Genomic DNA, 22,737 nt, shown 5'->3' on the forward strand with positions numbered 1-22,737 from the left:
AAAAAAAAAAAAAAACACCACTTGTATTTAAGTTCTAACTATTTAGTATGTATCAACTCTAACCCTTAATTTCACGAAAAAAAAAAACTCGAACCCTAAAAAATAAGCAATAACAAATCTATAGGGGTCCTAGTGGTTCCAGTTCCATCGGTTCTTTATTGGGCTTTTGGTTTTGGATCCATTGGGAAGCCAGTCCTACAACCATCTTGTCCCATCTTTCTATTCCAGGTTTTAGCAGGTTGATTTCAGAATGGCTCCCAGTTCCAGTCCCAATTGACACCCTAACCTGGAGTATAATCCCACCTCGCACCCGAAGTGTGCTTCCGGACCACAGCTTGGGTCTCACATCAAGTCAGATGGATCTGTCAGTGAAGGCGATTTGACTGCTTCAGCCGATGGGCCTGATGGTGAGCTCAGTAAATTGCAATGACTGTTGGGATATGACCTTTCAATCAATCTTTGCCTTGAAAAGCTATGAAGCCGATATGTGGGGGGTAAACCGGATGGAGAGGATTCAGGCTCCAATGCAATAGGCGCACTAAAAGGGATTTAGAACATCAGTTGGGTCGTGTTGGGCTTCTCTGTGGATCATTTATTTCTTATTTGAACTTACTTGGGCTTTTTCGTTTTCGAGTATTACGTAATCAGCCCAATTAGGAATTATCCTCTCCTTTTGGTTCGGTTTAGATTTTGGACATTTTCTTCCCAAGACTGAAACTTGAATCAAATCGTCAATACCAAAAATTGAGCAACGACGATAAGAATTGGCCAGAGGTTTTTTAAGCATTTAGATCTAAACGAGAGCTCCAGATTAGAAGAGAATTTGTTGAGTGGAGTCCATAGTTTTATTGCACGCTATTGGATTGGGTATTTAACCAATACGTATCAGTCGTATCAGCAATATCATGCATTTCCCCCCTCAAAGTTCCAATACTGCATTGTATTTTTGACCTTACCCTCTATCCGTTCCATATCACCAATTTGGGTGTCGGATCATATGTTTTTGCCCTCAACGATAATGATACCTTTAGGCTCCCTTTGGTTGCAATTGAGAATTTAAAGGGAAGGAAGTGAAATTTTCATACTTTAAAAAGAAATGCTTATAATCATCACCCTATGTGATTGTATAAACTATTTAATTTCTTTAATCATATTTAGTAATGATATATTTTACATATTATAGCAAAGGGTTTCGGATGCAAAGTAAAGTGAAATTTTATAACCAAATATGGAATGACTTGAAGTTAATGTTAAAGTCACATGGGTTATAATTGCATATATATTTTTTTTTAAGTATTAAAATTCCACTTTCCTTTCCTTTAATTCCCCCTACAACTAAACATAGCCTTAGGGGTTTATCAATTTAGCTCACCAACTTGACCTGCTATGAGCTCTAATTCTCTAACAGGGTTTGGGCTGGGCTGAGGTGCCCGGCCCAGCTCAACCCAACCCTATGTAGTGTGTAATATATAAGGGAAAAAATACCATGGAAGGGAGTGTGACCCTTGTGCCCAAACACATGAGAGGAAAATTGACCGCCTAGCCCCACATGAAAGGTGGAAATCCTATTGTTGTTGATGCTTCCATGTGCATTCCCATTAATCCTTACGCTGATGAAAAGCCACATTGCCTCTTAGAAACCATCTCCCATAATAAATTTAGATATATATAAACACACACCATAGTCCTCTTTCATTGATTCATTTTTTTTTTTTTTTTAAAGAAAAGAAAAATTCATAGAAATCACGAAAATAATGGGCATTTCCTTTTTTTTTGTTTTTTTGTTTTTTTTTCTCAGGCTTTCTAGCAAGAAGAAGCCAACTCATCCTAAAGACCCTTTATTTTTCCTCCTTTTTTGATGTATAGAGGGACAATAATGGCAAAAATACATTGACATACATGAACAGTCAAGAGAAATGGTCAATCAGGGCTAGCCCAACCTTACAATGGCAAAAGTTATCAAGGCCAATGTGGGCCAGCCCAACCCATAAGGGTCAGTGAGGGTCGGGCTTTGCCCAACTGGCTGATCTTGGACTGAGTTAAGAGGACTTAAGATAGGATCTAAGACACCCTAAAACTACCCAGTCCTGCCCGACCGGGTCCAATCCATTGACAACCCTAAATATCACATCATATTACACCATTTTACACCTATTCATATTGTATCACCAATCTAGTATTTGTCAGGTATAAATATCAATATATGTATTGATTCATATCGATCATATTAGAGTCTTTTACCCTCAAAAACACCGATATCATATCATATTGTCATTGTACACTACATCCGTATCATATCACCCGTCTAGTAATCGGTGGTATCTTTGTTTAACCGTCGGCCATATCCAATATCGATTCCTAAAACCCTGGCCGAGGTCGATTCCATTGCCCATACAATGCTTCCCTTCATTTTAGCCTTTTTAATATTTTTTTGTTGAGGAGTTGGGGTTTAGTTATCAATAATTTCGAATGTTTGTCGGGATCTAAAGTGAAGCGATCTCCCATAACTGCAACTGACAAGGGCATGATGGCAAAGAAAATTACCTACTCAATATCTTCACCAGAAAACTTTAGGATTTTAATACAAAATATATTTCTCCTTAACGGACTAGGTGCTTTAGCGAATTAATATATTTTTTTGTCAACTATAAGCTGCTTTAGTAAATTAATATTTTTTTGTCAACTATAAGGTGTTTTCTTGATTAAAATTAATGTTCATTTTGGATCTTTATTGATAAAATTTTTAATAAAAAAATTATATTTTACTTATATTATAGGATAGGCACCGCCCGCTTGGGTGGAACGGCACGGCTCTTCTTATATATGACTGACTATATGAGAGGAAAAGCTTCAAGATCTAGTGGGTCCTACACCCTCAAACCCTCCATCCACGTCTTCACCCGTTTCAACGTAAAATAGTTGGAAAGGAAAATTCTGCCATCAAATCTATTTTTCCACTGCTACTTTTGATTTTCTTAAATTTTCATGGGAAAAAAAAATTTATGAAAATTTTACAAGAGAAAGCACACATTTGATTTTCGCTATATTATGGGCATCTTCTGTTGTCCTCAATGAATCACATAAGGCCTATGAATTTATGAGACTCATTCATATATGGTTTTAATAATTATTATATTTAAATAGAATTTTATAAATATTTAAATTATTTTATTAGGATGTACTTAATGAACAAGACTCCCACTATTGTAGCATCTGGGGAAAAGCATATGTGTATATATTTATCCCTCTTAGCTTCACAAATAATAAGTATTTGCTAAAACTTATAAGTAAACTAGATATAAAAAATGCAATAAGAGTTGATATCTTCCATTAATATAGAATTTCAAAAGTTCAGAAGATCTACGATATGATCGTTTCTTTAGAATGAAATGGTATACAAACTACAAAGTCAATAGATTTCAACTAATTCAACAAAGTGTATAGTTACATAAAGTGTTGAGGGTAGTTCTAGAACTCGATTGTCTAGAGCAAATAGGTTTAAAGGAGAATCTAAAAGAATTATTGAACCATTGAATTCAAAATATAAGTCATACCACAAATAAATTCAAAATATAACTAAAGGCCCTCTTTGGTATTATTTTTCTTTTTGATTTTTGTTCACAAAAATGGTTTTGGCTGTATTTGGTATCATTTATGGAGCTTATTTCTATTTAAAAAAAAAATTGGTAAAACACAAAAACCAAAAAAAGATCAAGAGTCATTTATGTGTTTTGGCAAAAAATGATTTTCAGTTATTTTTGCGCTAGACTTTAATGAGCATGTACTTAAAGATTCAATATGGAGGGATAAAGTAGTCATTTGCTTTGTAATTAAAAATTCAAACCTTTTGCCCCCTTTTTTTTATCCAAAGTGGAGAAAGAGATTTCTAAGAAAGATGGGTGAAGGGAATCCCTTCACCCATTTCTTTAAAAAACTATTTTACACATAGAGATATTAAACATTTGCTCATAAAAAATCATTTTTGTCAAGTAGTTACCAAAACATTTTTATGTTTTGATAGAAAATGGTTTTCATTAATGATTTTTGTTAAATAGTTAAAAAGAAAAATGAAAAATGATACCAAATAGGGCCTAAATAATAGAAAATTCTTCTTATCAAAATTTATTGTAAAATAGTAGGAAATTTTACAATGAAACAAATAATACCATGGACCTAGGTATTGGAATTAGTACCTATATTGGTATCGACATCATTATCTTCACCTAATCAAATTAGATTGGACCATTTTATCCTGAAAATATCGTTACTTAAGTTTTTTTTCTTATCATCGATGAATCAATACAGATGAAAGATAAAACAGTAAAAAAAAAATTAATTAAAATCAAGAGTAATTTTGTTCGATCTAAATTAGTATCAAATTCTTGTCAGCTTTGACTGATTTTGTGTTCTTAAACCATGCCGTATAGTGTTGACCTTAGAACATGAGATGTTTGAAGCGTCGCTTTGAAAATGAAACCAGGATGCGGGGCCTTAAACACGCAACCAGTCACGCTTATTCACGCATGCTCAAGGATTTAGTGTTTTGTTTCACTTCATTAATTTAAGAGGATATATATATTTTTTTGTTAATAATTTAAGAGGAGAAATTGTCATTGAAAGAGTCAACGATTTACGGATTTCTTCTTGGTCTTCCATCGTGGGATCATCAACCATTCCAGATCCTCCATTGTCCAACCTAAAATTAGCCTTGCAGTGTGGATAATCAACCTCGCTCACAAGTTTGTGAGACAAATCACACATTTCAACGGCGGTTGGTAACTGTCCATCTGATGTGTAAGAAATTGAATAAATAGATAAATAAATAAAAGTAGAAGATTGAACACGTTGTTGATCTAGTGGGTAAACCAAGGGAAGACGGAAAGGGAAGAGGGAAAGAATCATTTTCAAAAGGGAGAGAGAGAGAGAGAGTGATAGGTTAGGCACCCTAACAGCGTGTTCATAAGCATTGTCTAGTAAATAAATATCAACCACTCCGGTAAGGATGATTATGATGATGATGATGATGATGATGATGGCGGTGATGTTGATTATGAATACACCACGTAAATGACATAATTAGTATTTTCTTATGTATAAAATATCTGAAAGGTCTTTAGATTTAGGGTCGTAATTTATACATAAAACTCTCTAAGAAGTTATTGTTGACAAACCAGCAATCTCTAGCGTCAATATGTATGTTTTTCTAAAAATATATATATATATATATATTATCAACAAATGCACTATTAACAAATCTTAATCCCATTAGTAATCTAAGAAATTCTTGGATAGGTGGTAAGGTGATGGGCTTTCAAGCATTAAATGGTAGTTGAATCTCTTTTCATAGATGAATGTCTGATATTCCAAACCTTGATGAGATAGGAAAACCGTAAAACGAAGGGTGATGTCGTGATGAGCACCTAATCAGAACATCACATGTTTAATATGTTAAAAGGGTTATTCCAGGCATAGTAAGTAAAATACGCTTATTATATGCATATCCGAATGTTTAATTCAAAGGTTCGTAATTTGACATATTAATCCAAAAAAACCGTTTAATACGCGAATTTTAAAGATAATCATATTACACACGAATAATACTAGTATAATATGTTATATACTCAATAAAACTTTTGGGTTTAAAAAAAAAAAAATGAGATTAACCCAAATGGGTCAAATCCTGATTCCCGATCCTTGTCTTCTATAAGGAACCCTAATCGATCGAAAATATAACTCTTCTTCTTCCCTCATCTAAGTAAATCAAAAAAAGAAGGAACCCTTGCCCCAGTGACCCCTTTTCATCCATCTCCGTTCTCGGCGACCAACGACCTAAAGCGATATGTAAGACATCAATACCCCTTGCTCTCATTCTCTTATCCATTTATCTTCCCATCGATCGTTGAAAACCCAATCATCCTTTTCTCTTCTCCGTTTCTCTTTCCATTGGTAGTTGAAAATCCAATTGAGGGCAGTTGCATTTGCACACAATTTTTAATGAGAAGCAAGAAAGATTCAAAAGAGATGACTCACATGGACAGAGATGGCCAAAGGTGGGATTCTCCAAAAGGGGTTGAAATGAAAACATTTCTAAGAAATTTAGCATACAATTGCTATTTGAATTGGACCGACAATTATTTAAAAACATAGTTGCAGTCGGACAATGTGAAGAATTAGAAAGAGGGAAATGACACGGGTGTTCTCATCCCTCTGTTCTTGTAATACTGCATCTGAGAAATCAAAGGAGTTGAAGGGAGAAGGTTCTTGAGCATTAAAATTGATCTGTGACCGGTCTTAGATTGTACTCCCATGGAAATTTCAAGAAAATCCGAGCGCATCTCTGGGATGATCATTTACAAGCACTTATTCTCTATCTTCTTGAACCTTGTTTTCTTACCAAAAAGAAGAAGAAGATAACATGTAAAAGTTACGAGACAAATGAGGTTTGATTCTCCTCCTAGTTCTTTCTACCATACCCTTTTTAGGGGTTAAATGTAATTAATGTTAAATGTGAAAATTCAAAAGAATGGGAAATAATTTCAAATTGAAAAATCAGATTAGATTTTAATGTCCATAAAATCATGGTAAATTAGAATTTAGTTTCAAACAATCATTTTCATTCCAAAATTTTTGCTCCCAAATTTTTACAAAGTAATCGTACTAAACACGTATTAAAACAGTACCATACCATTGTCGTACATGTTTTATTGCACCTAATTTTTTGAAACATATTACTACGATCCATTTAATTATAGTACATATCATATTCTATATTATTGCCGTCACTATGAAACCAGGACAAAAGAAAAGTAAAACAAAAACAACATTTTTCGGGGTTGGTCTACGGAGGCAGTGTCAGCAACGGCGGGTAGAAATCGTCTGAAATTCCCATCTGTGCAATTCCATGCAATTCTACCCTAAGCGACTGACACGTGTACCCATTCTATATCCACGTCTCAGATTAATCTACCATAAACCAGTGAAAAAACCGTCTTCAACCAAACCATTAGAGAACAAACCGAAACAAACCGGTTCGGTTCATCTTTTTTAAATAAAAGCTGTGATGTTTTCCCTCTGTCTCTCTCTCTCGACTCTCTCTGTCTCTTCGCCTCTCTCTCTCGGCCTCTCTCTCTCGATCTCGACTCTCCCTCTCGGTTCTCTGCAAGCAAAAGCGATCTCGACCTCTCTCTCGACTCTCCCTCTCGGTTCCCTCTTTCTCTCTCTCTCTCTCGACTCTCTCTGTCTCTCGGCCTCTCTCTCTCGATCTCGATTCTCCCTCTATCCCCCATTGCTCAGATTTTGGTTTCTTGGAGAAGAGAAGGAAGCCCCCCAAAGAAGGAAACTAATGGAGCAACGTCCGTGATAGTGGAAGGAAGCCGGGGACGATAAAGAGCTTATCCACCTACTTTCAGCTTCTATTCTGGGATCTAAGAAAAAAGAAGAATCTGAGCAATGGGGGATCCTGTAACTCCTATAAAAGAGAACCGATCAGAGATGGGGGTAAACCCTTCTTCTTCTTCTTCAACCTCTTCGTCACTCTTGAATCTCCCTTCTAATATGTCGCGAAGCGCTCTGTCTCTTGAAACTCCTTCGTCTTCGTCTTCTTCTTCTTCTCCTTCTTCTTCTAGGAGCCACATAGATCGCCTATTGGGTGTAGGGATTAATCCTTCTCCTTCTAGAACAATTTATAGTGACCGCTTCATCCCTAGCAGATCTGCTTCTAATTTCGCTCTTTTTGATATCTCTCTGTCGTCGAACTCCTCGTCGGAGGGGCGCGAAGATGGGTCTGGTACTTACGCTACTCTGCTGAGGACAGTTCTCTTTGGCCCTGATTCAGGGGTTGTTTCGCCGATTACTCCTGAGAAACCCGCATACTTTTAAGAGAACATATATGATATGGAAGAAATGGGTCCATTATCTTCAATGAACATATACAGTTTCTTCTTTGCAATTCCAACTATGCATTCCATGCTTCAATCTTGTGGACAGTAAGGTAATTGAAAGTAAGAACTTCCTGAAGTAGGGAAAAAACACCCAGGATTTATCATGACCTATACAAATTATTGTAGGGTTTCATAATTATAAACTAGTTATCATTTGGGAAGAGAAGTGTCAATATACCTGACTTCTGTGCCAATTTATCAGAAGCAAAATGAATCAGATTTCTAGACCATGCTTACAATATATGTATGGTATGTGTGGGTACCATAGTGTATGCTGGAATTTGGGGTTCAAGCAGTACGCGATACAAACTTGTTTCTGTAGCACTTGCTATGGCATCTGTGGTTCTGTGCGGTATAAATTTTTGAACCTCTCTTCTGCATAGTTTTCATTCACATGCGATGGCTAACAGAAGGATAATAATGACCAACAATTCAGTGTTGAATCATAGATTGCAAGGTTATTTAAAGAAACACCTATAGATATCAACAATGAGCGGCACAATGCTGATAACTAATGTGTACTTGAAGAAACACTAAGCATCCTTTGTTTTCTAACGATGACGACGAGTTTTCTGAAACAAAATGGGAACAGATTGCAAGTGTGCCCTAGTAGAAGAGAAAATTCCACTTAAAAAGATGGGAAGAAGTAGAGGAAACTTAGTACCGCCCTGAGCTATCGATGAGCTATTTCATAAGCTGATCTGTGTACATACATTACTGAGAATGATTTTAAGGCACTCTCCTACATTTCGATATCTTACATAATAATTTGAACCTCCAAAAGAGTATCCTTAGGTTCACCCTGTAAATCCTTTCTGATTCTTCAATAGATTGAGATCATGCAATATGTTACCAGGTAGAGAGTCTGAATACACCTATTGAGGATTTCTCCTTTGTATCCAATTCCCCCCCCCCTGATTGTTTCTTTTCAACCGTTTATTTTTTGTTACTGTTTCTGTTATCCTTTTGCGACTGTAGTTTAATCCTGAAATTGGTTTTGCTGCTCTACCTTCACAATAGTTGTACTCATACTCCATTAGCATGACATATCATTTTGTCGAATTTAAGAAGCACAACTGCCATGAAATCTGTCTCGAGAAACATAAATTGTTCTTCAACAAAGAATAGGTTGGAAGTTGGAACACACCCATTGAAAAGGATTACAATAACCACCGAAAGGGTAGAGGTAATCCTTCTTCTGTGGCATCCAGTTGCAGAAGCTTCACAAAGGAAGGTCTGGATGATAATACTGCAAATTGAGATTGAGAAAGTGCAAGAGCAACATAAGCTGATATCAAGGACTTAGTTGGAGCTTGTGAGGTTTACTTCATTACCACCTATCCTAAGTACATAGAATCTCCATAATTTTGATAATAATAAAAAAAAAAATCCATAAAAAAAACAGTAATTTGGAGAACTTGTGTCCGCCAAAGCATTAAGAAACAAGAAGACACCGACAAGAGGAGAGGAAGATGCAAATGGATCCTTCAAACAACTTAGTTAACACCGATCACCGAGGTAGCTTTGGCCATGACATTCACTGTAACAGGTAAATGAAAGATGTTTTTTCTTACATAATTAAGATTAAGCACTGTAAAAGACCTTTGTTTTCATAGTTAGCAAGAACCCCAGATCCTCAAAGAGATTATAAATTCCCCTGAAACTCCAAATTATAGTTCACCAAGAAACACAAACCACAAAGATCAACGTATATTGCAAACAAATGTGATATAATTAATATGGTAGCAAGAAAATCTACACTTCCCATTCCCCATTTTCGCTTAATTAAGCCCAAAAGAAAAGAAAATAAGAACAGGGGTTTAAAAAAAATAAATCACATAATCACATAACTCTCAAAGAGGATGTTTCCATGACCAAATGAATCAAAATCCTCTAGGTGTAGCTTCATTCACCTCCGTAACCGGAGATTTACCAGCCATGGAAAGGCAGTAATCTGCAATTTCCCTAAATTTGGGTTAGGGCTTACAGAGAACCGAGAGGGAGATTCGAGATCGATAGAGGGAGAATCGAGATCGAGAGAGAGAGGCCGAGAGACAGAGAGAGTCGAGAGAGAGAGAGAGAGGGAATCGAGAGGGAGAGTCGAGAGAGAGGTCAAGATCTGAACTTTTGCTTGTAGAGAACCGAGAGGGAGAGTCGAGATCGAGAGAGAGAGGCGGAGAGACAGAGAGAGTCGAGAGAGAGAGAGGGAAAACATCACAGCTTTTATTTCAAAAATATGAACCGAACCGGTTTGTTTCGGTTTGTTCTCTAATGGTTTGGTTGAAGACGGTTTTTTCATTGGTTTATGATAGATTAATCTGAAACGTAGATATAGAATGAGTACACGTGTCAGTCATTTGGGGTAGAATTGCATGGAATTGTACAGATGGGAATTTCAGACGATTTCTACCCAGCAACGGCTCTTCGCTCTCACAGGGTTGGGGCCACTCCCACGCCCACTCATACACAGGTAGACAGGATTTTTTTTTTTTTTTGGTAAACGACAGAATGACACAACGACTGAACAACAAGAAGAACAAGCTACAATCTTGGAAGGTCTCCATCGCTTTTCTCTCACTTCTCCCTTTCAATATCCTTAAAAAGGCTTTGGGTAATGGGTATCTGAGTATCTACATAGTTTCTATGATTCTATAATCTCAAGGCTCTCCAAAAAGCCTCAACACACCACGAGGCTGCAACTCTGCAAGTCTCTTCCCCCAATCCACATCCTCTCTAATGCTCAAAAGCTCAATCAAGAGCCACAGCTCCACACTGGATTGCCATAGAAAGCAACAAAATCCATCTTTGGACGCACAAATAATAAAGGACCTCTCTCTCTCTCTCTCTCAGAGGTCCCAAATCCCAGTAGTTAGTGCTGACATCTGGGTTTAATTTGGAATTCCATCTGTTCTTCTGGCTCATATCCATGGATTGTTGGTATGCTTCTCTCGACGTCGACAATGAATTTGAGAAGCTTCTGTTTCGAATGAACCCTCCAAGGTTTGCTCCTTCTTGCTGCCGCTCTCTGCTTATTTCTTGTTTTATCATCCCTTGCTGTCTATTTAAAAAAATGTTCTAATGATGCGGTTTTTTTTCCTTCTTCCTTTGCAGGGTCACTGTTGATAATGCTTCAAGCTCCAAAGCAACTTTGGTTGAGGTATGTAGATTTTAACCCAGGTTCCAATTTGTTTTCTTTTGTTCTTGGATGACCGGGTTTTAATTGATCTATTTGGATAACCAAGGATTTTATTCCTCCCCCCACCCCCACTGGGTGTGTTTGTATTTTGTGCTGTGATATTTGTTTTTCTCCTTATAGCTTATTTTCTTTTGAAAAAAAAAATATTCTACTCAGGTGGGCAGTGCTAATAAGCATGGGAGCTTGTTAGAGGTTGTGCAGGCTCTGACTGATTTGAATTTGACGATCAGCAGGGCTTACATTTCTTCAGATGGTGAATGGTTTATGGATGGTGAGCTTTCTTCCACTCCCCACCCACTCCCTTTTTTTCCTCTTATCTTGCAAACAAGCCTTAGCCTTTTTCCATTGTAGTTTATGCTTGTATCATCTGTTTCTCGTAGTATTCCATGTCGTAGACCAATTTGGAAATAAGCTGTCAGATGGTGAAGTTATCAACCACATTGAGCAGGTAGATCCGTCAAAACCAGCCTCTTCTTTCATTTTCTGCGAGTTGTCTTAATTAGGGAATTGGATTTTCAAGAGAAACACAAACAAATGGAACCAGGAAGCTGGTAACTTCTAAGTTTGTCTCCTTACCTGAAAATCTCTCAATAAAACAGTAGATCCCTCCAATACTAATCCTACACCAGCGTGAGGAATTACCCCAGTTGCCTCCTGAGTCTGCCTTCAAATTGCTTGATGATATGCAATCCATCCGGCTCTCATCACATGATCATCCATTGGTTCTAAATGGCTGATGGGACCCCCCTAAAAGGTCCCTAAAAAATTATAACTTGCAGGACAAAAGTTAAAAACTTGTTCATGGGATCTTGATTTCCATTCATGGTTCTCTAGGAGGCCTTACCCCTTAATGGCTTAACGCCATAATCCCTCTCCCCTTCACCCTCCTAATTAATGGATAAATAAGAAAATAGGCAAAAAAAAGCATATTTTACCAGAAAGCTTACATGGTTAAACATGCTGAATTGTGGGTTGTTCTGATTGTTACCATTCGACTTGAGACAGTCATTGGGACCAAGGGCAAGGAGCTTCCGGTCCTTGAGAAGGTCTGTGGGTGTTCAGCCTGCTATAGCACACACAAGTATTGAATTGACTGGAAGAGACCGACCAGGCTTGCTGTCTGAGATCTTTGCTGTTCTTACCGACCTCAAATGCAACGTTGTGGCTTCCGAAGTCTGGACCCATAATTCAAGGATGGCATCAATTGTCTACATCACAGATGAAGCAACTGGGTTATCGATTGATAATCCAGACCGCCTTGCTAAGATCAAGCAACTTCTCCTTTATGTGCTTAGAGGGGATAGAGATAACTGCAGTGCGAGTACCGTTGTTTCAGTGGGTGGAACTCACACAGAAAGGAGGCTTCATCAGATGATGTATGCTGATCGTGATTATGATAGGGACGAAGACGAGCCCACAACCACCTACGACCAGAGCAAACCCTCGGTGACAGTGGATAATTGTATAGAGAAAGGCTACACAGTCGTGAACTTGAGGTGCAAGGACCGCCCCAAGCTACTCTTTGATACTGTGTGCACTTTAACGGATATGCAGTATGTGGTCTTCCATGCTACTCTCATTGCGGAAGGACCAGAGGCTTATCAGGTTTTCTTCAACCACTTTCTTAATAAATTAGCTGTAGCATATGCTGAATGTGGCTTTGTTTCACAAACATCTACTACTTGGCAGCTTAATTGGGGCTCAAAGGTCATTTTTCCATGCTGAATTTCATCTCGACCCATTTAGGATAATATGTTGATCACTGTATGTATTTAAAAAGTAAAAAAAAAAAAAAAAATTAATCCAAGGCTTCTCTAACCGAACTCAATCTTTTGGATATATGGGATGTCCTTTAAAACTTAATTTAGTTTGAAGACTTCAATCTCTCATTTCGAGTTTTCTACATGTCTATTCAGTTTGTAGTTGAATTAGCTGATTAGGGTCCTCTTTCCATCATAAAATGATATGACAATTGTATCTGATGCTCAGTTTTTGTTTCCTCTCATAGGAATATTATATCAGGCATATGGATGGGTATCCTGTTCACTCAGAAGCAGAGAGGCAACGGCTAATTCATTGCTTGGAGGCAGCTATTCGAAGGCGAACTTCAGAGGTATAGACATGGGAAAGATCGAGTTGCACTCTGTTTTCATCCAGTAAAAATCTCTGTTTTATTTTCCTTTCAACTGCTATTTGATCGAAGAAATTCTGATCTGTGTTTATGTTCTGATATTATAAATGTAATCCAGGGAATAAGGCTCGGATTCTGCGGTGAAGACCGTGCTGGACTTCTATCTGAAGTAACCCGCATATTTAGAGAAAATGGACTTTCAGTGACTCGGGCAGAAGTCACAACCAGGGGGTCCCAAGCTCTGAATGTGTTCTACGTGACAGATGCATCTGGGAATCAAGTCAAGAGTGAAACCATAGAAGCTGTTAGAGGCGAGATTGGGCAGACAATACTACATGTGAAAGATGATGTATATTCAAAATCTCCTCCGCAGGAAAATGCTAAGTTTTCCCTCGGTACTCTCTTCCGAACTAGATCAGAAAAATTCCTCTATAACCTGGGTTTAATAAAATCAATCTCATAGGAGCTACATTAGATCAATCAGCCACTGTCATCCAAATGAATGTAAATCAGCAGTGTCAGTATAGTAAAGAGCCTGAGCACAGCCAGGATCTTCAACGACAAAGGCACTTGAAGCTCCCATTCAACTTGTTCATATCTCATTGTAAAGTTTACCTGTAGTATACTGATTCCCTGTTCCCTACAAAAGATTGTAAATACAGGTATAGCACTTTCCTAGCATAATGAGGACCTTAGTGTTACATCAAAAGGCATTCTTATGGGTTTGTTTCTTTTTTTCTCTTGTTTTCTCCATTTGGTAAGAGTGGTCTTAACAAGGTTGGCCTGCATGGACTTAACCTGCCATTTAACTCATTGCTACCATCCTCCTCTTGCTATGAGTAATGAGTCCATGAATTTAGCCATTGACATGACATAGAACTTGGATTCCTCTGGGTTCTTCTAAAGTATTGTTGTTATGGATGTCTGATGGAGAGTAGCTTATTTTGCTAATTGAGAGGGATAGGTAAAACTTTTTTGCTAATGGAAATTAATTTATCCATATAAGCTATTGAGGTATTGGGTTTCTTCTCTTCACTACAAAGCGTGTCATCAAGACCCAACTCAGAACTAGATCATTACTCTCTCGTCTCTATGAACTTTAGGGTGCCCCTGATGGTTAATTTGAGGACAACCCAAAGGCAGATGGACCAGTTTAAAATATCTGAGGTCCATTGTGCATATTAGACTCAGGAGGATAGACTGAGGGACAAGTCAAGGTTTCAAAACCCAGAATCGGACATGGGATCAGCTTTCATTTTGAATTTGGGAACCGATATTGGTCAGAACCCTAGAAATTAGGAAAAAAATCGTCTGCAATTATGATATCGTACAATTCCGTGCAATACCACCTTCAAGCGGTGACACGTGTATGAATACCAATACAATGGTCCAGATCTGATTTAAATGCCTCTTCACTGATTTAATGTTTTATTAGTTGTACCAGATCTTGACCATTGTATTGGTATCAATACACGTGTCACCGCCTGAAGGTGGTATTGCACGGAATTGTACGAGATCGAAATTGCAGAGGATTTCAACCCTAGAAATTAAAAGCAAGAAACAGTTAAGATTTTTTTTTGGGGGGGGGTGGGGGAGTGGGTGGTTTGGTGTAAGAAGATTTCTATAAATCAATAATCTTATAATAAATAAGTTTCATGATTCGAACTGAAATTCTAAACGTGGCCTCAACTCAGTCTCTCACTTCCACGATACTTGCCTTTTTCCCATAAACGGAAATCAAACCAGAGACTCCCTTATAACTGGTTGGCGACGCAGAGGACATTTTTCCATCCTTTTATTATCAGCCCCACCCAGCAAAATGTGTTTTTTAATTTTCCTCTTAAACCCTGTACACCCTCAGAAGACCAAGGATTTAATGAAACTTATAAAAGATAACGCCGTTAAGAAAGTAGGCAGACAAGTGTAACTTCGTCCAGGTACCTTCATTCACCACCCGCTTGCACATCAAAGAACAATCATTAGTGAACCAGCAACTAGAACATATCTCCCTGAACCAGACACCGAAAGAGTAGGAGACCTAGTGCACATTCGACAGCTAAGAGCCCTTCGGGTTGCATCCCCTAATGCTCCCATCCGTCACCCGCACTGGAGAGGATCTGAATTCAAATAAGTAATCCTTAGAATCATTTGTACAATCGCAATGGAAGCTCAAAGCCTGAATATTGTCTGGCATAAAAGGGAAAGGACAAAAATAAGGTATTCTCATCCTGATCATGCTCTGGTTCATATGTATCCGAATTCAGAATACAAGAAAACAAAACTCAGGGTTATTAAAGCCCATACATCAGAAAAGCCTCCGGCGTCCAAAAGCCCAAGAGCACCCCTTTATAATGGGTGGAATCTTAGACTATTGGAAGTTCACCGCAGTCACTGATCACCACCTTCTTTCTCGGACGATCCCCTCTATCAGTCTCTTGCGACTCAATCAACTTCACGATGTCCATGCCTTCCAAAACCTGCCCAAGCACAACATGCCTCTGATCCAGCCATGGTGTCTGCACCATACCCAATTGACAAACTTATCAAACAACAGTTCAGCACCCCACACAAACCTTTACTGGGGCTCTCTTTTTGTATTCAAGAAATTGAATTAGTAAGGGCAGAACCAGCTTACCTTGACAGTGCAAATGAAAAATTGACTTCCATTGGTGTTTGGCCCTGCATTTGCCATACTGACTACTCCCGGTCCAACATGAGCCACTGATAAAAATTCTACATTTCAGACTCTGGTATATTTCTGTCTAATAAATGGGTAAATATATCTGCATTTCTTAGGGGGGGGGGGGGCGGAGGGAAGATAGTAACGACATTCTGGCATCTACTTGGAAGATGATGGATCATACAGTGAATGGGTCATAACCATATACATAGATATCTTTGGACAAACCAACCTAAAGATTCCACTCTGGACCAAGGAATCAGGGATTGATCTCATATCAGCTCTATCAGCTGGATTAAGTTGGCAGGGACCGATATATCTGATAACCCCGATTATCCCTTCAAAACTCAGCAACTCGGCTTCATCGGCCAACTTAACTTGGTATCATCCAGGACTAGGATATCCGATCCCTAAATCCTTGATTAGGACTGCTGGAGGTTCTCTCAGATGCTTGTAACCATCCAAACAAATTGATGTTTGACCTAGAAAGTCCTTTATTATATTTGGACTACTGAGACCTAATCCACTGGCTAGATGCCACACTTCTTTCTTTCTTTTTCCCCCCCTTTTTTTTTTTGCTAACGAGGAACCCTCAAACCTGACCAGTTTTACAGTTCAGGCCCAAGGGTAAACCCCAGTTACATGCAACCAACTGATTGGATGCCACACATTCTGCTGTTGTGATAGAATAATAATATATTGTGGGGGGGTATCCAGATCCACTTACACTTGAAGTTCTCATCTTTAAATGTTCGACCATAAATACTTTTGCCTCCAGTTCCCTGCAAGAGAGCAAACTAAACTTAATATGAAGCTGCATTACATGTAAGAGATAAATAACGTTCAACCATGGAATTTCAACATATAGACAGGGCAACAACCATCTAACAGAAGCAAGTTTTGTGCCTACATTTTGTAAAAATATTTGAAGTGAATGGGGAATAAAAATGACCTACACCATAAAAATGGATGTGCTAGAAAAAAACAAACACACACACGCACACACACAAATCTAGAGCTGAAAGCATTTTGATTCTCTGAAACTAGGTGCATGGAAACTACCAAAAATTAATTCTATAAATTCATAACCAATTCTTCACAAAATATGGTTCATATAAGGCTATAATTCAACAAAATGTAAGCACAAAATTAATTCATAACCAATTCTTTGCAAAAAAAAAAATTGTGTACACGTTATTGTCCCAAATGATGGTCCATGCAAGGCTATAAGCATTTAATATCAAAGATCTACCAAGAAAAACGTTTGTGTTAAGTAATACCGTGAGGGGGAGTTATGGTTGTTGTCAAGTCGTGAGAGAGAGAGAGAGAGAGAGAGAGAGGTTTAGCTTTAGTTATAATTATGAAAAGTGAGTTTTTTCATTCATCTTTTTTAAAACCTCATTTTTACTTTCTTGACACATGGAATAAGAGAAATATGTTTCTTAATACATGAAAATCAGGGTGCTGCCAATGAAAAAACTAGAATTATGCAGAATTCTTTTGCAATCTGAAAGTTTCAAACCAAGCTATGCCTAGTGAGAATATATGAAAGGCAGTTTGGCAAAGGCACAAATAGGAACCAGGCAATAGTTAAACTGTTAAACATGAGAACCAAAGATACCCCAAAAGAGAGATCATTTTCTCGTCCTAGTCAACCATGACAGAGATTGGAAGAGAATGAAGAGGATGCTGCCCAGATATTTGGGACAAGCAGATGAAATGGATGGCTCTTGGAGTGCTATGCTACCAACCACAAGCAATCAAATTTGCATATTTTATAAGCTTACATAGAACCTGTGGAATGAATTAACACACAATCCAACAGCATCATGCAACTTATGCCAAGTCAAGGATATATGAAGAGCAGAATCAGCAAATGCAAAAATAGAAACAAGGTAGTAGTAAAATATGAAAACCAAAAGATAACAATATCCTATGGTTGGATGAGTGATGAAAAAGCGCTACTGTGAATGTACATTGGAAAAAAAAATTACGTACACATTGTACAAATTAGCTTTTAGAGAGGGATTTGCTGGAGTGGGTTTGGGATACTTGGGATCTGTGGCTCATTGTTTATATTTATGCAAGTCTGGGCCTAAATCATGTATACGTAGTTGTTATTGTTGTAACTTCAGCGTAAACTTTTTAAGGGCCTTCCCCCCCCCCCCCTTTTTTTTTTTTTTTTTTTTTTTTTTTTGGGGGGGGGGGGGGGTGAATGGCTTCTTTTGCAATTTTAGTTTCAATTATTTCCATATTTACAATTGCAGTCCTTATAGAGAGTAAAGTCGTATGTGTGAAAGAATTGTATAGATTTGAGGCATTTATCTTATAGCTTAATCCTAGTGAGCAGAAAGGGTAGAATGGTAGCTTAATCCTGAGATTTTTACCACATGTTCTTAAAACCTAAAACAGGAATCGATCCAACTCTAGCCCTTTTATGATGGTTGGATTTCAATATATTTCTATTTTCCCTATTCTGCCCCTACCCCCATTAGAACTCTGTTTAGACCATCCATCACCATAACTGATTCTGTTAATGTGACCTAATTAAGCTACTGATATTAGATTACATCATATCTGAAATCAGTAATTCAATTTGATATTCTAAATCCTAAAACCAGCAACCTAATTCAATTTGATATTTTAAATCCTAAAATCAGCAACCAAAATTAACCTATTACCCCCATTCCTATTGTCAACATGAGTTGGACATAACTTCTGTTATACCCATCCTACTTGGCTGAAACTTTCAGCAGACATTCCCACCATTGCCTATCACATTCGACCCGACTCACAGCCCCATCCAACCACCTATTTTATTGTTATCTTATATTACCTGATCTGAACCTAATCCCATGAGAAAAGATCTTGTTTGTTTGGCTACTGATTTGACATTCAAACCAGTAATAAATTAGACACAACAATCTCACCTTTCAAAACAACTAATACCTTATCATTCCATAAATCAAATCACATGGAGGCAGTGCCCTTTACAATATATTTACAACTAGCCATGCCTAAACCACAATTGGATACAATCAAACTGAAAAAAGTTCATAGCTGCTAGCCTGCTATTGAACTGCCATAGATTTCCATTGATTCAATCTTTATTTTTTTCCATGTACTATCGATCAAGATAAGAGGAATCATTATAATTAAATGGAACACTTGAAAATAAATGTATTAAGAAGAAAATGTACATTTCCTTTGTCGAAATCTCCTCCCTGAATCATGAAATCCTTGATTACACGATGGAATGTGGAACCTTTGTACCCAAAGCCCTTCTCTCCTGAGCAAGATTAAACCCAGTGGAAAACAGAACAGGTTGCATTCAAAAATTCATTCAACCGCTCCAAAAATCCACAGAAAAATCAAAAGGAGAAAAGAAAAGGTTAAGATTTAAAGCAGGGCAAATCAAACTTCAAAAACAATACCTGTACACAGAGCACGGAAGTTCTCAGCCGTTTGGGGAACATCATCACCAAACAATCCTATTACAATCCTCCCAGCAAGTTTACCCACAGGATTTCCAATGCTTATATCAAAATACACTCTATGAGTGACTTTTGATTGCAATCCCGCGTCCTAAAATACCATTACACCCGAAAAGAAAACGTCATATTAGTCGATAGAACTCTCAAAACGCTATTTATGAAGACTGATAAAACCCACATCGATATGTCCATAAACAAATTTCATCAATAGAGGACCGAAACAATTATGGAGTTGCAAACCCTATAACATTATATTAATGAGGAAAAGTAAAAAATAAAAACATTTCTGAAATATTGAAGGTTCGAGAAATGAACAAACCTGAGCTGCGGCACGAGCGGAGCTAACGAAGCCAGTTCTCCTCTTAGAAAAAGAGAATAACGAAGAAGACGACGTTAGAGGGACGAGACGCAATGAACCGGAGAAGAAGACCGATGGCGAAGAAACATCAGACGGCGCCGACCATTTTCGCAATTTAGAAGCATTACAGCAAGGGCTTATAACCTTCAACTGTGAGATGCTTCGTGGGGCTGTAGCCGACGAACTGGAAACAGTCGAACCCACGCTCGCCTGCCAGATGAAAAACAAACCTATAAATCGGCAGAAAAACAGCAGAGGAAAAGGGGGAAATTTTTTCAAAAGATTAGGTTCTTACCATAGCAGTAAAGGGGATGGCCGCCATTGACGCAAATCTGAGTGTGCGCGTGTGTGTAAACTGTAAAGTTTCACTCTGCTGATGATCGACTCTTGATTCTTGATAAGGGTTTTTGTTTTCAGGAATTGGTCAGACACTCTCTCTGATGCAGTGAAAGAAGGGAAGAGACTGAAAGAGCCTCCAAGAAATAAAGGAAAAGACTGGAAAGATGGAGAAGTTGGTTGAGAACGGATTGGCGTCTCGCCTGTATTTGGTAACTACTCACTACTCACTACTCACCAACGAGTTGCGAGTAACTCTGGTCTTTTATTGTTAAAATGACGGATGCCTCCCACCATAAAATAGAATGGGAAAAATTACATGATTACCCATTTATGAGTTTCTCTTAACAAAATTATCCATCTAAAATTTCAGTTAACAAAAATACCCAAAATTAAGTTTTCCTTTACAAAATTACCCACTTAAAGTTTAAGTTAACAAAAATACCTAAAATTGAGTTTGGGTTTACAAAACTACCCACTCAAAGTTTTAGTCATTAAAAAATACATGATTATATGTGGAAGATGAATAATCACTATTTTGGGTAGTTTTGTAAACCCAAACCTGATTTTGGGTATTTTTCTTAACTAAAACTTTGAGTGGGTAGTTTTCTAAACTCAAACCTAATTTTGGGTATTTTTGTTAATTAAAACTTTTTGTGGTAATTTTGTGAAGGGAAACCCAAAAATGGGTAACCATGTAATTTTTCCAATAGAATATTTCCAAGCCAAACCTCTTTCGTACTCAAAACCTCTGCCAAAGCGTTGTAAGTATTCTGTTGTACATGCGGAGTAGAAAATGACCGGTGCACCAACCTCCTCAGCATGCATCGAACGGTTGGCAACACCAATCCACATATTCTAAGTGTCTTTCAACCGTTGAATACATAGAGACCAAATTAATTCGATTCAAATTATGGTAAGTGTTTTTTGTAATTTATTATCACACATTTACATGTTAAGACAATATTGGATTTAACAATGGCAGTAAGACCCATTACTTGAGCCCATTATGGATCAGAATATTATGACCTCTAGTCCATCATAATCATGGTCCAAGAATGGAATTGTATATATTATTGAATTAAAACCAAGTTAAAAAACTGAATTAAAACCGTATTCTAGAATCAAATTGGAACTAAAGCCAAGTCAAATCGAATGTAATCAGCTGACTATCTAAATACAGAACTGAGTCGATTCTTGATTTAATTTTGATTCACATCGTTATTCCTTTGAATCGAATCAGAATTAAACCAAAAAACTTGGAACCGAACCGATTGACATCCTTACTACTAGAGATTAATACAGGTTGGGCCAGCCCATGTCAACGCCAGAAGAGTAATTCTATGTGAATCGAGCTTGGGCTTGCTTGAACTCTACAAGGCCCACTTAAACAAACGAGTTAGTGTAATGAGAGGGGAGTAGGAGGGGGAAAACAGTCACCCGGAGTATCCAAAAATTTGGTGACAGATTGGATCTCTGGTAGACCACAATAAGAAAGGGGTATTTTGGACACTTTGTATACAGGGCTGCCAAAAAACGGCTTGCAATTGGCTGCTTTTTTTACATTATTCAAAAACCCACTCCCCTAATAAAGGGCAGGCAACGGGCTTGGATTCCAAACATTTTTTGTGACTTAAATTTTCTATATTCTGCTCTTCATCTAGGGCTCCATGGCCAATGGTGTACTAAGACATTATGCAATCCAAAGAATTTTAACCTCAGCTTTTTCCCTTTTCTAGTCAATGAGAAGCCTCACTGTGAGGCTGCTCATTGACTTACCATTTTTATATGGGAGAGGGCATTTTCAGCAAGTGGTAAAGAAGAGTGTACCAATGAAGTGTAACTAACAGTTTAGTTGTTCGATCGATGAACAAGGTTATTTCATTTGAGCCAAAACTTAGGATTTATTTCTTTTTGAAGAGTCAAGAGAACTCCTCAATACATTTAATTGTAGGACTAGGGATTGTTGCTTGATCGTGTAGCCCCTACCCCAACGAAATGGCCAATAAGAGCATGCATATGGACATAAACATCTATGAAATTTTTATTTCAAGGGGGTTAAGCAGTACTTTTGCATGCTCTTATGTCTAGGCCCATGAGCTACATGAACACACAACATTCTTTTTCCCATAATAGTAGTATGCAGAAAAGAAGTGTTAGTTAACAAATATAAAGATTCTTATAAACCCCCTCTCACATTCCATATATGAACCCCCCCCCTCTCTCTCTCTTCACATTAAATGTCCTTTATTGACCAACTCATCACCCACAATGCCCATGAGTGGCAATATATACTCTAGCATCCTAGGATCTCTTCCTATAGTAATTTTTTATTTTCTTTTTTGAAGATAATTTCATGATGATGATAACCATATATGTACAACCAATGGATCAAACTCATAAAATCTAAAGAATCACAAAATGAAATGCAGCCATTGTGTCTTACATATGACAGACAATGCCTTCCTAATCTGGGCACCCACAACACCATTTCGTAGAATATAATAAATAAAAAAAGAATTAAATTGAAAAGCACAACCAACAACACCTAATGATGTAATAATATTCCAATTGTGGTAATCTTCTCACCTTGTTTGCTTGC

At 37.7% G+C, this 22,737-nt stretch overlaps 3 protein-coding genes across 3 annotated transcripts; 2 read left to right on the forward strand and 1 right to left on the reverse strand.

Annotated features, from left to right (window-relative positions):
• Nucleotides 1–7,449: 7,449 nt before the first annotated feature.
• On the forward strand, nucleotides 7,450–7,878 carry LOC122077483 (protein FIZZY-RELATED 1-like). The gene has a single exon (XM_042643434.1). The coding sequence runs from the start codon at nucleotides 7,450–7,452 to the stop codon at nucleotides 7,876–7,878; it is 429 nt and encodes a 142-aa protein (XP_042499368.1).
• Nucleotides 7,879–10,539: 2,661 nt separating this feature from the next.
• LOC122075693 (ACT domain-containing protein ACR4-like) lies at nucleotides 10,540–13,976 on the forward strand. Its single transcript, XM_042640827.1, has 7 exons — nucleotides 10,540–10,940; nucleotides 11,052–11,097; nucleotides 11,293–11,407; nucleotides 11,517–11,584; nucleotides 12,142–12,741; nucleotides 13,145–13,249; nucleotides 13,386–13,976. Exons 1-7 carry the CDS (start codon nucleotides 10,867–10,869, stop codon nucleotides 13,728–13,730), a joined length of 1,353 nt encoding a protein of 450 aa, XP_042496761.1. The 5' UTR covers nucleotides 10,540–10,866; the 3' UTR covers nucleotides 13,731–13,976.
• A 1,409-nt stretch (nucleotides 13,977–15,385) lies between these two features.
• LOC122076797 (photosynthetic NDH subunit of lumenal location 5, chloroplastic-like) lies at nucleotides 15,386–20,362 on the reverse strand. The gene is made up of 7 exons (XM_042642358.1): nucleotides 20,095–20,362; nucleotides 19,761–20,009; nucleotides 19,382–19,532; nucleotides 19,148–19,236; nucleotides 16,675–16,729; nucleotides 15,903–15,988; nucleotides 15,386–15,783 (listed from the first exon to the last, which is right to left on the reverse strand). The coding sequence occupies exons 1-7, from the start codon at nucleotides 20,119–20,121 to the stop codon at nucleotides 15,631–15,633; spliced, it is 810 nt and encodes a 269-aa protein (XP_042498292.1). The 5' UTR covers nucleotides 20,122–20,362; the 3' UTR covers nucleotides 15,386–15,630.
• Nucleotides 20,363–22,737: the final 2,375 nt, after the last annotated feature.

The sequence above is a fragment of the Macadamia integrifolia genome, chromosome 4, assembly GCF_013358625.1.
Source record: "Macadamia integrifolia cultivar HAES 741 chromosome 4, SCU_Mint_v3, whole genome shotgun sequence".
NCBI classification, from domain to species: Eukaryota; Viridiplantae; Streptophyta; class Magnoliopsida; order Proteales; family Proteaceae; genus Macadamia; species Macadamia integrifolia.